General features: G+C 44.2%; 1 protein-coding gene across 2 annotated transcripts in view; it reads right to left on the minus strand.

Moving 5' to 3' along the window:
- Window positions 1-10,828, minus strand: part of Pdpr (pyruvate dehydrogenase phosphatase regulatory subunit) — a 46,463-nt gene extending 35,635 nt beyond the window's left edge. The window contains exons 1-2 of one of the 2 annotated variants that reach the window (XM_040736809.1): window positions 10,636-10,828; window positions 1,190-1,466 (exon numbers count right to left, since the gene is read on the minus strand). In XM_040736809.1, coding sequence (XP_040592743.1) covers window positions 1,190-1,413 — 224 coding nt within the window. In that variant the 5' untranslated portion in view covers window positions 1,414-1,466; window positions 10,636-10,828. Of the gene's footprint in view, window positions 1-1,189; window positions 1,467-9,709; window positions 9,866-10,635 lie in introns of those variants that run through there. The other variant, XM_040736816.1, reaches the window with a different exon arrangement.
- Window positions 10,829-16,356: the final 5,528 nt, after the last annotated feature.

Consider the following 16,356-nt stretch of genomic DNA (forward strand, 5'->3'; position numbering starts at 1 on the left):
TTCTGACCTCCAAAGGCACTAGGCATGTATGTGCTATATAAAATACCTAAAGGCAAAATAGCCATACATATAAGCAATAAATAAACAAACCAAAAAAAAAAATGATTGGGGTGACGGCTCAGTAGTTAAAGGAACTTACTATTCTTCTAGAAGACCTGAGTTTGGTTCCCAGCACCCAGGCTTACAACCACCTATTAACTCCAGCTTATTTGATGCTCTTTGGCACCTGCACTCACATATGCACACAAACATACACACACTTAAAAAAAAAAGGTCGATGGGTATTGGCGGTGCACACCTTCAATAACAGCACTTAGGAGGCAGAGGCAACATGGTCTAGAGTGAGTTCTAGTATATCCAGGGCTACATAATAAAACCCTGTCACAAAAAAACTGTGCCCACCCCCAAAAAGTAAAGGTGGAGGAGAGAACCATCCACACACATACATACCCCACATTATAATAGTCTTCTTTTTATGTGTATGGGTGTTTTGTTTACATATGTATGTACCACATGTGTGCCTCGTGCCTACAGAGGCCAGAAAAGGGTGTCAGATGCTCTGGAACTGACCTGCCATGTGGGTGCTGGGAACCACACCTGGGTCCTCTAGAAGAGTACCGAGTGCTTATAACTGCTGGACTGTCTCTCAACCCCAGTAAATCCAAAACTATACTGAATTAAATGAAAATTAATATAAGAAAATGGGGAGAATGTAGCCACTTCTTTTCAGCTCATGTACACAGAATGCAGCTGTGCTATGTGACAGTACAGAGTAAGATGAGCTAGGCTGTGAACACATGTCCTTTTAAAACACTGTTGACACGGGCGGTGGTGGCACATGCCTTTAATCCCAGCACTCAGGAGGCAGAGGCAGGAGGATCTCTGTGAGTTCAAGGTCAGCCTGGTCTACAAGAACTAGTCCCAGGACAGCCTCCAAAGCCACAGAGAAACCCTTCCTTGAAACATAACCCCTCCCCCCAAAAAAACACTACTTTTTTTTTTGCTACTTCTCTAAAATGTAGAAAACCTGAGTGCTAGAACATAGCTAACCACAGTGCAGAATTCACCTTGGGTCTTCTCACACTAGTATATAACATTTAGATTAGCTACAGGTCTGACATTATGGAAAAGATAGAGCCCTGTACTGTTATTGCAGCCAAACCTCAAGTCAAGCCAATTTAATCCTTACCTGCCCTGCTCCAAAAGGACAATATCCTGCCACCCCATTTTGGAGAGGTGATAGGCCACGGATGTACCCAGGATTCCACCCCCACAGATGACCACCTGGGCCTGGGCAGGCAGAGTGATAGAATGTGACTCGGCAACTGATGTGCTGTTTCTTGCTGATGACCAGGTCTGCCATCCTGGGCTAGTTCTTTGTCTTTGGACAATGGACAGTAACCGGTAAAGCATCACCAACTGAGAGATATGTTTCCACTCAATTGAGAAGATCCAAAGAATCCAAACTAGAAAGAAAAAAACAGACAATTTCACTCCATTGAACTCAGTTCTTAGGACTAATGAGAACAGAATTTAACAAAGAACAATAGCTATTCATGTGACATATATTTGAGGACCTATGTTTCAGATTCTGCTAAAAACAAAACAAACAGCAAAAAAAAAAAAAAAAAAAAGGTCAGGCACAGTGGTGCATGCCATTAGTCCCAGAGGAGGATTAAAATCTAGAAGCAGAGGCAGGTGGAACTCTGAGAGATCAAGGCCAACCTGGTCTACATATGAATTTCCAGGATTACACAGGGAGATCCTGGTTCAAAAGCACAATACACCAACAACAATGACAACAACAACAAAAGGAAAACAAAAAACAAAAACAGGGAAAAAAAGGCATAAAGAAGCCTAATCTGGGAATAGCAGCACAGTCTATAATCCTAGCACTTGAGAGGGGAAAGCAAGAGGATCCCTAGAAGTCCAAGGTCATCCTTCAGCTACACTGAGATTTCCAGGCCAGCTCTGGTTAGAGATCTAGTCTAAAGATACGATACTGGCAGACAGAGAGACACAGACAGAAAGAAAAAGTGCCAGTGAGATAGCTTAGTGATTGGAGGCACTGTAATCCAGCAGAAGAGCCAGGGAGACGTAAAATCAAAGAATAAAGTCCTTAGGAAGAAAAGAGACAGGACCTAGAGCCCAGTGAAAGAGGCCTGGATTGCCCCAGAGAAAGCAGCAAAAACTAAAGTATTAGACACCTTTCCATGGAAAGAAGGAAAAGGGTTTTAGCTTATATTTACACAGAAGTCATACATATTTCTTTTTTGTTTTGTTTTTCGAGGTAGGGTTTCTCTGTGTAGCCTTGGCTATCCTGAAACTCACTCTGTAGACTAGACTAGCCTCAAACTCACGAAGATACACCAGCCTCTGTCTCCTGAGTGCTGGGAATAATGGTATATGCCACCACTGCCCAGCTATGTCATACGTATTTCTATAAAATTATTAATAGCCTAGGTTGGCAGTAGTGGCACACGCCTTTAATCCCAGCACTCAAGGGGCAGAGGCAGGCAGATCTCAGTGAGTTCAAGGTCAGCCTGGTCTACAAAGCTACAGAGAAACCCTGTCTCGACAACCCAAAAGAAATATATATATATATATATTTACATGTAATATATAAATACACACACACACACACAGCCTAAAGAAAAGGGTAAGGCTAAGATCATCAGGCAAAGGATCATACTCAAAGTAGGATTTAAGTTGAGCCTTGGAAGAGTAAAGTCTGCATAGAGACAAAGACACAGGAAACACACACACTAAAGACAACAGAACAAGTCTGACTATCATATTTGCTTAGAATGGCAATAAGGAATCAAGTGAATTCTGGGTAACAGGAACTGAAGGAAGAACCCAACCACAAGAGACTGATTATTTGGTGTGGTCCAGTATACACAAAATTACTACTGGCTTTAAAAAAAAAAAGACAAGGTTTTGACAAAATCTAACAGGAATACAGAAGACTGTTTAAGTCTCAAGAAACCAAAGGATGACCTACAGAAGCCTATGCCAGCATTACAGAGCTTAAGACACAGAGGGGCAGATATGTGGGAATCAGAGCAGCACACCGCTAGTAAAGCTGCCACCACCTCCACTACTAGCATCTGGATTTACAGACTCCCCATCGGTCCATGCCCTCCAAGGCCAAAGAGGACACCATCAAAGAGGACTCTCAGAACTGTAGTCTTTTTAAAAATGTCTTTTAGATTTATTTTTATAAATGAATGTTTTGTCTGTATGTATATCTGTGCACCACATTTTGTTTAGGGGGGAGAATTCCTAAGTGTCTAAGAAAACAGGTTGAGGCCGGGCAGAGGTAGCACATACCTTTAGTCCCAGCACTCGGGAGACAGAGGCAGGTGGGTCTCTGAGTTCAAAGCCAGTCTGGTCTGCAGAGTAAGTTCCAGGTCAGTCAGGGATATAGAGAGAGACTCTGTCTCAATCAAAAAGCAGGCTAAGCAAGCTATGGGGAGAAAACCAATAAGCAGCACTCCTCTATGGCCTCCACATCAGATCTTGCTTTCAAGTTCCTGCCATATGTTTCTTCCCTGACTTTTATGGCTGAGATTTCTAAGATGAAATAAACCCTCTCCTCCCTAAGTTGCTTTTGGTCATGGTGTTTTATCATAGCACTAGAAACCCAAGATAGCCCTGCTCCTTTGTGATTCGGGTTAAGAGGCCTGTACCGGCTCTAGAGACATAAGCATGCTCTTCTCTATGATTTCTACATACCTGCTTTCTCCCTCCCTACCCAGAGAGCTTCTCCCAGTTCATTCCTGAAACTTCAATAGGTTGAAAGTCTGTCCACAAGTGTTAGAAACCCCTCTATCCTGCCCTCTCTGCATCTCAGTCCAATGCACTGCTTACTTTTACACCCTGCAATCAATGATCTCCTGCCATTTGTGCCTTCTCCTCAGCATGGAATATGCTCAAGTTCCTTCTAGGTAATCTAATAAAAGATACAAAAGCTCCCTATCATAAAGTTTTTATTTCAAAAAATTTGAAATTGTACAAATTAGTCTTTGCAAAAATGCAAATACAGAAAGGAATTAGGTGTTCCCATATCACAATCATCAATACCAGTGTGCATGGTAATTTTCTAGAATGTTGTCTTCCACCATCCAAGCCTTATGTTCCAATTTCTTCATACCTTAGTGACTAGACAATGGCCACTGAGATTTTTTAAAATTACTTTTTATTTAAATTAAAAACAATCTTATTTTACATATCAATCCCAGTTCCCTTTCCTTCCCACCTTCCCATTCCCCTTACCAACCCCCACCCACTCCTCAGGGAGGGTGAGACCTCCCATGGGGGATCATCAAAGTCTGTCACATCATTTGGGGCAGGGCCTAGGACCTCCCCTGTGTATCTAGGTGAGGGAGTATCTCTCCATAGAGAATGGGCTCCCAAAGCCCATTCATGCACCAGGGATAAATACTGGTTCCACTGCCAAAGGCCCCATAGACTGACACTCATTCAGGGGACCTGGTTCAGCCCTATTCAGGTTCCCAGTTGTCAGACTGGGGTCCATGAGTTCCCACTTGCTCAGGTCAGCTGTTTCTGGGGATTTCCCCAGCAGGGTATTGACCCCTTTTTGCTCATCAGCCACTGAGATCTTTGTCCTTGTTCTTTTTGAGATAAAAATCTTAAGTATCCTAGACTACGTAGCCATACATGAGATTGAATTCCGATCTTCCTACAAATACATTCCAAAGTGCTGATTACAGATGCACACCACGCTTAGGTCTACCACTGAGTTTTTTGCTTGTTTGTTTGCTTCTTTGTTTTATGTGCATGCATGTGTCATTTGCATATTTGTCTGTGTATGCACAGTGCCTGAGGGAGCCAAACAAAGGCCACCAGATTCCCTTGGAACTGAAGTTACAGACTGGTTGTTGTCGTGTTGGTGCTGGGAACTGAACCTAGGCACTTTAGAAGAGCAGCCAATGCTCTTAATTACTGAGCCATCTCTCCAATCCCCAAACAAATTTTTTAAACAAAAATTTATTCTTGATGCTAGGAGTCCCGGCATATACCTTTAATCTCAGCACTCAGGAGGCAGAGGCAGGCAGATCTCTGGATCTCTGATGCCAGCCTGGTCTACATAGTAAGTTCCAGAACAGCCAGGGCTATCTAGAGAGATCCCATATATATATTTATACCTAAGACCTTGTGTTTCATACCATCATTCATTAAAAATAAGACATGCCGAGCAGTGGTGGTAATGGGGGAAGTCCTTCTGTGTATGTTTGATTGGTATAAATGGTATAAATAAAGCACTGTTGGCCAATAGGGAAGCAAGATAGGTGGGACTAGGAGGCTAGGAGGATTCTGGGAAATGTAGTGAAGAGAGTTGTTGCCTTGGGATCTTCCCGGGAAGAGAATGCAAGTAAAAGATATAGAGTAAAGAAGCCACGTAAAGATGAAAAGTACTTAAGAGAGTCTGGATACTGTATGCTATTGTTTTTCAGTTGTTCAATTGCTAAGGAAGGAAAACTGCTGAAATATACTTGATTATAAATGCTGCTAAAATAATCCAACTTACATATTTTTTTTTTTTTTGGTTTTACGAGACAGAGTTTCTCTGTTTTGGAGGCTGTTGGTCCAGCCTGGCCTCAAACTCACAGAGATCCACCTGCCTCTGCCTCCCGAGTGCTGGGATTAAAGGCGTGCACCACCAACGCCTGGCCAACTTACATATTTTAAAAATGCTTTGACTTCTAAATTTAAATATAAGGACAGGTTACTTGAGAAAAGAGATTTTGCTTATGTTTCCACAGAAAATGAAAAGCCATGGGTTCCTTCCAGATTTATATGATTTAATGAACCAAAGCACCCCAGAAGCAGTGGCCCAGGTGATCCCTAAAACATCTGACATGATGCAGTCTTGCAGACTACAAAAACAAGGACTTATACAGGTTTCTGTGTTTTGTCATGACCCCCATGGTATGGACAGCACACCCATCCAGCAGGAAGCAGTTTGGAACGACCAATGCCCAAACTCCCAAATATTGTTTAAATGTTTGTTTTCATTTTTACAGTGTTTCTTATAAATGGTAATGATCACAGTCAATCTCTTTCTAAAAAGAAAAAAGGGAATATGATATAGAAATGAATACTTTGTCTTGTAATGGATTTTCATTTATTAATACAAATTTAAGGTCAGTTTTGTGATATGTGTATTTCTCCTCTTGATTATTGTATTTATACTGATCTTTTAAAATATAATGTATAAAAAAGTACAGATTATAGATAGTACAGTTATAGATAGTCAAAAGTTAGGTTAGTTAGGTTTTCTAGATATATATATATATATATACATACATACATACATACATATATATATATATATATATATATATATATATAAGATAGATAGACCTTTCAAAGAGCTTCAGAAAATGGCATTTAAAATGGTTTAGGGTCTTTCTTGACAATGAGAAATGTCTTCTCCAGGCACACCAACTACATCTGAGAGGAAGATGGGCATCGAAGAAACTCGTTATGGACTTTGCTTTCAACATGGCAAGATTAGCCATTTGGGCAAGAAACTGCTCTTGCCTGGACTGCTTGACTGTTACTAAATAAAATGGACATGCAGGACCCACAGAAAAGTGACTGCTGAACTTGGGACAGTCCTACAGGGTTCCAGCTTCATGGAAGAGTCTGCCAGACATTCTGCAGGACACAGAAAAATGATTGACAAACTGCCAATGGAGATGGACAGTTTAAAATTTCCTGCTTTGCTGAGAAGTCTTCCAGACACACTGTGGCTTTATGGGCTGAAGATGGATGCCCCAATGTTGCAGAGGAACTTTGGGTTGACTGTCCAGGTAGCGAGATGTCTCTGTCAATTCTAGTGTTTATATATTATCCATCTGTGGTCTTTGATGGAGTTGAAGATAGATAGTTGTAGTTATAGTTTTCCTTAGTTATGATAAAAGATAAGCTACATATAAGACTTTAGACTCACATGGATAGGATAGATAATAAAATATTTTCTTTAAATCTTACTAAATGTTAATGGGCAAAATATTGTAACTATAGTACTTGCTTGATAACTGTTCTATTATATATTCTATATTCTACTATGATAAGTTAAAACATTTTCCTTTTATTTAGACAGAAAAGAGGAGATGATGTGGAAGTCCTTCTGTGTATGTTTGAGTGGTATAAATAAAGCACTGTTGGCCAACAGGGAAGCAAGGCTAGGAGGATTCTGGGAAATGTAGTGAAGACAGTTGTCACCATGTGATCTTCCCGGGAAGAGGACACAAATCTGTGTTCTCAGGAAGATAAGACCTTATTAAAAATATATATTAGTAATTATGGGTAAATAATTAAGTCAGAGCTAGCCAATTAGAAACCATAGCAAATGGCCAACAGCTTCATAATTAATATAGTGTCTTGTGTGTTATTTGGGGGCTAAAGCGGCAACACTGGTGGTGCATACCTTTAATCCCAGCACTGGAGAGGCAGAGGCAGACAGATCTCTGTGAGTGCCAGGACAGGTTCGGAAGCTACAGAGTAACTCTGCCAAATAAATAAATAAATAATTTGAGAGACATTCTTGTTGCGCATGGTGGCACCACTCCTTTAACCCAAGCACAGAGTTAAGCCAACATGGTCTACATAGCAAGCTCCAGGCCAGCCAGCATTATGTATCGATATCCTGTCTCAAATAAATAAAGAAATGAAATTTTCAAAAACTTATTGTTCACTTGACAGTAAATTAATAAACAAAAAGAATATTCTACCCCCAACTCCTTCATCGTCCTGTACAAAAAAAACATGCTTTGGTCTGATTATAGTGCTGACACTAGTTTTTTGTTTGTTTTTTTTTATGTGCATTGGTCTGTGTGAGAGTGTCAGATCTTGGAGTTACAGACAGTTGTGAGATGCCATGTGGGTGCTAGGAATTGAACCCAGGTCTGGAAGAGCAGTCAGTGCTCTCAACCACTGAGCCATCTCTCCAGCCCCTGTGCTGACACTTTTCTCACCAAAAACACTCAATTTGCTGGTTTCAGAGGATATCTCTCTCACATCATCATACTTCTGTTTGTTTGTTTTTTCCAGACAGGGTTTCTCTTTGGAGCCTATCCTAAAACTCACTCTGTAGACTAGGCTGGCCTTGAATTCACAGAGATCTGCCTCCCCAGTGCTGGGACTAAAGGCATGTGCCACCAGCACCCGGCACATCATCACACTTAATTACAGATCACTCCTTCCCACCTGCACACAGGTTTTCACTTTCACTACTACAGTTCCTGGCTCACACCTCTTTGCTAGAACCTATCTTCTACTCTGAGCCTTCCCATCTTTCCCCTGGGTGATTTAAATGTCACCATGATGCATGGCCTAACCCAAGAATCCTACTCCCTGAGCTTCAGATCTGTTTATCAAGTGCAGAATGGCTATGTCCACTTGATCCCACAGGGAATACCAAGCACATCCAAATGCAAACACCCCTCCCTTACTTTCCATCTTTCCTACACTGTGTCTGTCCCCAGTGGCTCCACATACTAGAATCCAGACTCACCTGGATTCCTCCCTTTCTCATCTCTCTTCCCCAATCATTTCTCAGGACGTTCCCTGTCTAGTCTATTTCCTAAATCTACTTCTCTTCAAATCCCCTAACAGCTTCTGCTTTTAGTGACCACCTTTCTCCCACACACCTAAATGCATACACAGGAGTAAGTGAGCTGTCTTCCACAATGGAAATCTTTCGAGGCTCTTCTCACAACCTTCCCATGACAGGCTGACCCCTGCAGGAAAAAGTGAAAGCTCCTTACAACAAAGTGCAACACTTTTCACAATGTGGTTTATCTCTGGCCTCACTGTTCTTCTTGCCTCTCAAACTCTCACTAAGTTGGAGCATACTGGTAACTCCTCAAACAAGTCAGGCTTAACTTTCTTCTGCATGCCTGGTCTTGTGTGCATTGCTTCTCTAAACAGTTCTGCCGCTTGTCTGCCGGGCAAAGGTATCTCTTCAGAACATAGCCTATGTAACAGTGTATTTGGATAAGGGAGTCTTCTGTGTTCTCCCAGAACAGAACTTTTCATCCTCTCCAGTAATCTATAAGGCATTTGAGTGGAGGAGTAATACAGTGATCCGCGGGGGATCCAAGCTCTACAAGCACATGTAGGTATTAAATCTCCTTATCTCCTTACATCTCATCATCTGTATGACTCTGAGCAAGTTTTTGTGTGTCAGGTTCCTTATCTGTTACATGAGCTAGAAATATCTACCTCACACGGTTGTGGAAAGCCTAAATCAAACAATGCAAGAGCCGGGTGATGTTGGTGCACGCCTTTAGTTAGCCCCAGCACTCGGGAGGCAGAGGCAGACGGATCTCTGTGAGTTTGAGGCTGGGCTGGACCGATAGCCTCCCAAACAATACAGAGAAACCCTGTCTCGAAAAACCAAAAAAAAAAAAAAAAAGAGCTAGTTCCAGGACAGCCGCCAAAGCCACAGAGAAATGCTGTCTCGAAAAACAAAACAAAACAAACAATGCAATACAAACGGGCAACTCATGTTAAAGCAGCACTCCGGAGCTGGGGGTGGGGGGAAGAAGGCAGAGAAAGAGAGAGGAGGAGGAGGTAATGAAGCGTCAAGAGGTTTTAAATTTTTATGCTTTCGTGAAAATAACTATCTCTACTAGTAAGAGTAATGTCTAAACAAACCCTGACTAGTTCTTACCTCAACAAGATGACAGCTCTAGCCTGGAGTAATGCTCCCACTTTTAAGCCCACCACACCGGATTCTGAATCAGGACGAATGTCCCAGGTTCCGGGTGAGCCTGGGCTACAGTGTGAGAGCCTATCTTTAAAAGACAAAACCAGTGACATCTCTTAACAATTCCTGGATGTTTTCCTCTGGTAGCAGGGATGAGGCATAGGTCACAAAGGACGAAGGTAGAATGCAGACGCATCTCCCACACGTAACTCAGTGGAATCACCAGGACAACTTTACTAGCAACAGAATCTGCATCTGCAGTCTAATCCTGCGGATTTAGGATGTCGTATTTTTCGACAAATGCAGCGGATGCTCAAGAGAGTTTAAGAAAAATGATACAAGCGCCTGCCGCCAAAAAGCGGACCCTTTAAAGGCTATCTTTCCACTAGACCCTCGATCACACGCCATCCCTATACATCAAGATTGCAAGGCTGCATAAATGCTCAAAGTGGTCTCCAAGACCATGGACTCGAACCTCAGTACCCCTCAAGTCACCCATTGGAAATCCCACCGCCCGATATAGTCTCCGTCAAGAGTTGGTAAAGCACAACCGAACAGCACGCTTCTAGGCGGGAAAACAATTCCGCCTGCAGACACGTAGAGAGCACAGCTGGCTGTGACAGCAGGTGCGTGCCCGCCCGAGCTGCGGTCAGCCCCGAGGCCCAGCCACCCTGGGAGAGCCCGCGCGCAGGCCCGGGGCAGCCGGCGCGGGTCCCCGAAGTCCGCACAGCTCCGCTGCCCGCAAGTCTGGCGCCCAACCGCACCGCCTCAGAGACCAGGAGGAAAACCGGGAGCCGGAGGCCAAAGGCGGAGGACTGGGGCGTGGAGGACGCGGGAGTTCACGGGACGATGAGGCCGTCCGGACTAGCAGGTCGTAGCCGCCTCCTTACCTCAGGGGCCCGCAAGAGGCGCAACGCGTCCAACGACGCCCGGCGGAAGCGGAGGGCAGCACAACGGCTGAAGAGGGTCTGCGCTGGCCAGGAAGGGGGACGCGGCATGAGGAGGGGACGGGACGCAGAGCGGTGAGTTCCGGGACTGCACGGGCCCGCGACCTTCCGCGCTTTACGGCCCCGCGGCAAGGGTAAGGCCGGCGCGCGCTCCAACGCACCGTGACGTCACCGCGACGGACCGGCCCGCACGTGGGCTTGTTTGGGTCTCGCCAGGCCCCGCCCCTCCCGCGACGCCTCCCCCGTGTCAAGATGGCGGCGTGCGGGAGGCGCTTTCTGGTTTCGTCCCTGGCTCTCCCGTAGCTCCATTTCTGCGGAAAGCCCGGAGCTGGGCCACAGCCTCAACCTAGTGTGGGCAGTTGGGGCGATCGTCTTCCGCCAGGCCTGAGCCCCGGTCCTGCTGAGATACGTCCGCAGCCCAGAGCCACCTTTCGGATCCTGCACGTCGCTGAAAGCCTTCCTGTGCCAGGCTTTGGCAGAGCTCGTCACAAAGCTTGTTCTGCGTGCCTGGCCGGACCTCGGAGGCCGAATCAGCCGATCTGACTTCCTATCTTACTCCTTGCTCCTTCCCGGCTCGTCTCTGCCCAGAGGAAGAGGCATTGTTTACTCGAGCTGCGGTGACAACTTCTACCGCCCATCACCTCCGGCTGGCAGTCACATCACCCAATTTTCTTTCCTTCACAGAACTCATCACTAACTCAAATATATGCGTTCGCTACCTGCCTTTACACCGATGTCAACGCGCCCCTCTGATCTCTTGAGGACCAAACCTTCCCAGCACCACCAACCCGCGCCTGGCACATCATCCAGTATGCCCTTCGCACCAATAGCAACAGAAATGCTGTATTTGGGGCCATGCTCTCTAGTTGCCATTCTCTGGGCCAAGCCTATCTTGTCCTACATGCCAATCTTGAACATTATTGCTAGCTGTGTATGGCGTGGCTTTGGGTTGAGTGATGATCTGACTAGGAACGAGAAATAGGGGATTATGCCCCTAGTGGCAAGGTTGCCAGCATCTCCTTGTCATGAAGCCATTCATTCCACATGGTTTATACCCAACTCACTAGACATTGAATTTCCACAAGACTGCCCAGATGAGCTCTGACTATGAAAGACTCAACTCTGCCCTACTCCTTTTTTTTTAGTTTGTTTAGTTTATTTATTTAAGTTTATTTGTATTGGTGTGTATATGTGTGTGTGTTTTCAAAGACAAAAGTCTTATGTAGCTTAGACTGGATTCAAACTATGTAGCAGAAGATGACTTTGAGCTAATATTTCTCCTGCCTCCACCTCCCAAATGCTAGGTTGTTAGGCTTGCTTGCCACACATTACCCCTTGTTCTCCTGATACATAAAAGTTCAAGGCATTCGAAATCCCCTGCTAGATGAATTCACTTTAGCTACATATTTAATGCTATCTGTCCAAAAAAATTAAAAGACATTCACCTATCAAAAGCATTCGGGGATTCGGGGATAATGTTTTTTTATGCAATTTGGGGAGATTTTTTGTAAGCCATCTGCCTCATACCATTTCCAGGCATAAAAACTTGGGAGAAACCTAGCTATCTACAGGGAAGAGTGAACGCAGTGAGGTGGTATGCTCTATATTGTGTCACATGCAGTAGGTGTTTCCTCCACCTGGAACCATTATTATTAGCTCTTATGAATTGCTAAATCGAAAAGCTCTTTGCATTGTCAAAGGTAAGATTTGTTCTTCGTACCTTCTTACAACCACTAGCACAATTTGGCATCCTTGTTTATCTGTTTGTCAAATACAGAGATTGCAAGAGTAGGAAGACATTTTTAACACCTGTTTCTAAAAAGCCATATCAGGGTGTTCTCTGAACACTAAGAACTGGAGTCAGAGCACCGTTCCATAGGTTCGTTCTAATGTCTTGCATTCTGAAATTTCTGGTAGCTGTGGTTAGTAAGAACCAGAAAGAAAGCCTGGCATGGTGTCACATGTCTTTGATACCAGCACTCAAAAGGCAGAAACAGGCAGATCTCTGTGAGTGCCAGGCCAGTCTGGTCTACAAAGAGATTTCCAAGACAACTAGGATTGTTACACAAAGAAACCCTGTCTTGGGGAGGAAAAGAGGATGAGAAAGAAGAAAAAGTTATCTTGAACTGTAGGCTCCCATCACCCCACACAGTCTCTTTGGTCAAATCTTGGTATGTATTGGGTACCACTGTAATTATTATACTGTCCTGTAACTTATTTGTGCTTATGAGCGTATTTCCCCTGAGTCCACTTCTGTTTCTGTGTAGAGTTAGCTTGTGGTATGGAATTAAGAGGCTATTTGACTAAACAGGGCAGTAGTGGTGTACACCTTTGATCCCAGAGCTTGGGAGGCAGAGGCAGGTGGATCTCTCAGAATTAGTTCAAGACCAGCCTAATCTACATAGTGAGTTCCAGGACATCCAGAGTTACAAAGAGAGACCCTGTCTTGAAAACAACAAAAAAGTGGCTAGCTGACTGAGGACACAGTGTAACTAAGCATTTCTGCCCTATATGAATGTGGTATTAGCATTGTGTATTACTTCCAGTCATCTACATTTCATTTAAGATTTTTTCCATAACTCTTGTCACGTTCATTTTTAAATGTCCTTCTGTAGTAACTTGTTATCTGCCATCTCAAAGGATGCCCTGCCCATAAAACTATTTGCACCCATGATACTAAGGTGTAAGGTTTTGGAAACCAAGGTAAAGAAGGTGCACACTGACTCTGATTCTCCGTGAAGTGTTGGACTTAACTGTGGAGAGAGTCTCTTCCCGTCCTCCTCCTCCAGTTAGTGTTGCTGTCAACACACTTGACTCCAGTCTACCCTTGACTTACAGTAAAGACAGATGGGACCCTGTCTTGTATACATGTCAGCCCATGTTCATGTTGATGCGGAATGAAAGGTATGTGCACTATTTATCAGATCCAAAGAAGAAGAACCGTGTCAGAGACAGGCTGCTGGCATGCTTTCACTACCTGTCTTCCATATATAAAACACAGGGCATTGTAGCTGCACCTGCTGGGTGGTGTGCATCTGTTAGGTAGGGCTGTGTCTAACTGCCTGATGACTTACAGATGGCCATCTTCTCCCTATGGCTTCATGTAGTGCTCCACCCCCATCTATCTCCAGGGTCTCATGTAGCCCAGGCTAGCCTTGAACTTAGTGTATAGTCAAAGATGGCTTTCAACTCCTTCGAGACCAGCCTGGTCTACAAGAGCTAGTCCAGGACAGCCTCCAAAGCCACAGTCTCGAAAAATAAAAAAAAGGATGGCTTTCAACTCTTGATCTACATTTTGAGTGCTGGGATCATAAGCATGAGCTACCATGCCCAACATTCCCAGTCATATTGGGGTAGGGCGCACTACTACTGCAGGACCTATTCAACCTCAAATAACTCTTTAAAGACCACGTGTCCAGTTACTGGGCTCTAAGACCATGCTAGGTGCTACGGCCTGAGTTTGGCTTTGGTCTGGCTCTGTCTTGGAGCTGCCTATGGAGATGTCCTCTTGTCACCTTCCCTGCTGTGCTGGGGAAAGTTCTGAACTTGAACCTTTCTTTCCCCCCCCCCTTTTTTTCCAAGACAGGGTCTTACTATATAGCTCTGTCTTTCCTGGAACTCACTCTGTAGACCAGGCTGGCCTCGAACTCACAGAGATCCACCTGCCTCTGCCTCCCGAGTGCTGGGATTAAAGACATGCACCACCAACGCCTAGCCTTTTCTTTCTTTTTAAAAAAGCTTTTTTGATTTAGTGTTTACATGTATGTATGTGCCTAATCCCTGTAAAACCCAGAAGGGTATTGGATCCTCCAGAACCAGAATTATGGATAGTTTTGAACTACCACGTGAGTGCTGAGAACCAAGTTTGGGTCCTCTGCTTGAGCAGCAAATGCTCTTAACTGCTGAGCCGTCTCTCCAGCTCTCTACCTCCCGCTTTGAGACTCGCTATATAGCCCTGGCTACTCTAAAATTCCCTATGTAGATGAGGCTGGCCTCAAAATCAAAGCCACCCACTGCCTCTGCCTCCCAAGTCCTCCCCCCCCCCCGCTGTTTTGCTTCCTGATATCCCTTTATTTGTTCGTCTTCCTGTTGCATGAACTTTCCCTGAGGAGAACAAGTGAACAAGTGTCTAATCACCTCAGGTAGGGCACAAATGACAGAGCAAAGGGATGATGTCATCAGAGTTCATCTTGGCAAAGGAGTGAATTTGTTTGGCTTACTTACAGAGCATGGTTGAGGGTTTACTTCCAGGAACAAGGGTGACCCCCCCAAAAGTCTCAACCCAGCATAATGACTTCCCCACAGCTGCTCAGATGGCATCCCTCTCCAGTTACTTCAATATACTCGAGCACCTCCTGAGACCATGAGACCTCTTGCAGCAGGGACTGGATTACATACAGTAGGTATAGGAAGTAGTGGCTGGGTGTTGTAAAGTTTCTTTAAAAATTGTTTGCCTGAGCCAGGCAGTGGTGGCACATGCCTTTAATCCCAACACTAGGGAGACAGAGGGCAGGTGGATCTCCATGATCAAAGTGAGTTCTAAGACAGCCAGGTATACAGAGAAACCCTGTCTTGAAAAAAAAGGTTGTTTGCCAATCTTAAAATGAGAATTAACTGTAACTGCCTCACAGACTAGATGAGATTCGTTTCTGCCTATGACTTCACACAGTGACCACTAGGTGGCGATGGGGCCGTGGATCGAAGTGATCTGACCTGAATTCCTTCACATTGAATAAACTCCATTAGGATTAACTAGAATCCCAAATCAGACCAATAAAATTTCCCTATGAAGGCAGATAACTCAGAGTGACTGCTGTGGTAAAGGAGGACTGATGGTTCACGTCTGTAATCCCAGAAACTCAGGAGATTACTGCAGGACTGCAATTTTGTTTTATTGTTTTACTTTTGTTTCTTTGTTCTTGTTGAGTGGGGTGTCAATGATGACAAGGTCTCTTGTAGCCAAGACTGGCTTCTAATCTGCTTTATAGTGAAGGATGGTCTTGAACTACTACTCATCCTCCCTCAAGATCCTCAGAATTACTGGGATTACAGGCACGTGTCACTACATCACCTTTATGTGGTGCTTGGGACTGCACCCAGGGCTTCATGCATACTTGACAAACACAACTAAGCTACATCCTAAGTCAGGGACTGCAATTTCAAAGCCATTCTGGGAAATTCAGTGACACCGTCTCAAAAGATTGGAAAACAACATAACAACCCAACAAGAAAAAGTAGATGGGAAGACTGGGAATATAGCTCAGTTGATAGAGTTTTCCTAACAAAAATGAAGCCTTAGGTTCAATTCATAGTAAAAAAAACAAAACAAAAACACAACTTCGATATAGGCATATATACCTGTAATCTAAGCACTTGGGAGGCTAAAACAAGGGTATTGCTGTAAGTTTGAGGCCACCTTCAGCTACATATTAAATACCAAGTCAGTCATGACTAAATAGTGAGACCCTAACACACCCAGAGACAAAGACATGGAGGGAGGGAGAGTTGGGGAGATGGTTCAGTACTTTATCAAATACTTGCTGTGCAAGAATAAGAACCCAAGTTCAAATTCCCATAAGTCAGACACGGCAGCATGTCTCTATCATCTCAGCACTCTTACAGAGAGATGGGAGGCAGAGACTGGAGAATCCTCAGAAACTCATG

The sequence above is a fragment of the Mesocricetus auratus genome, unplaced genomic scaffold (assembly GCF_017639785.1).
Source record: "Mesocricetus auratus isolate SY011 unplaced genomic scaffold, BCM_Maur_2.0 Super-Scaffold_6723, whole genome shotgun sequence".
Taxonomy (NCBI): Eukaryota; Metazoa; Chordata; class Mammalia; order Rodentia; family Cricetidae; genus Mesocricetus; species Mesocricetus auratus.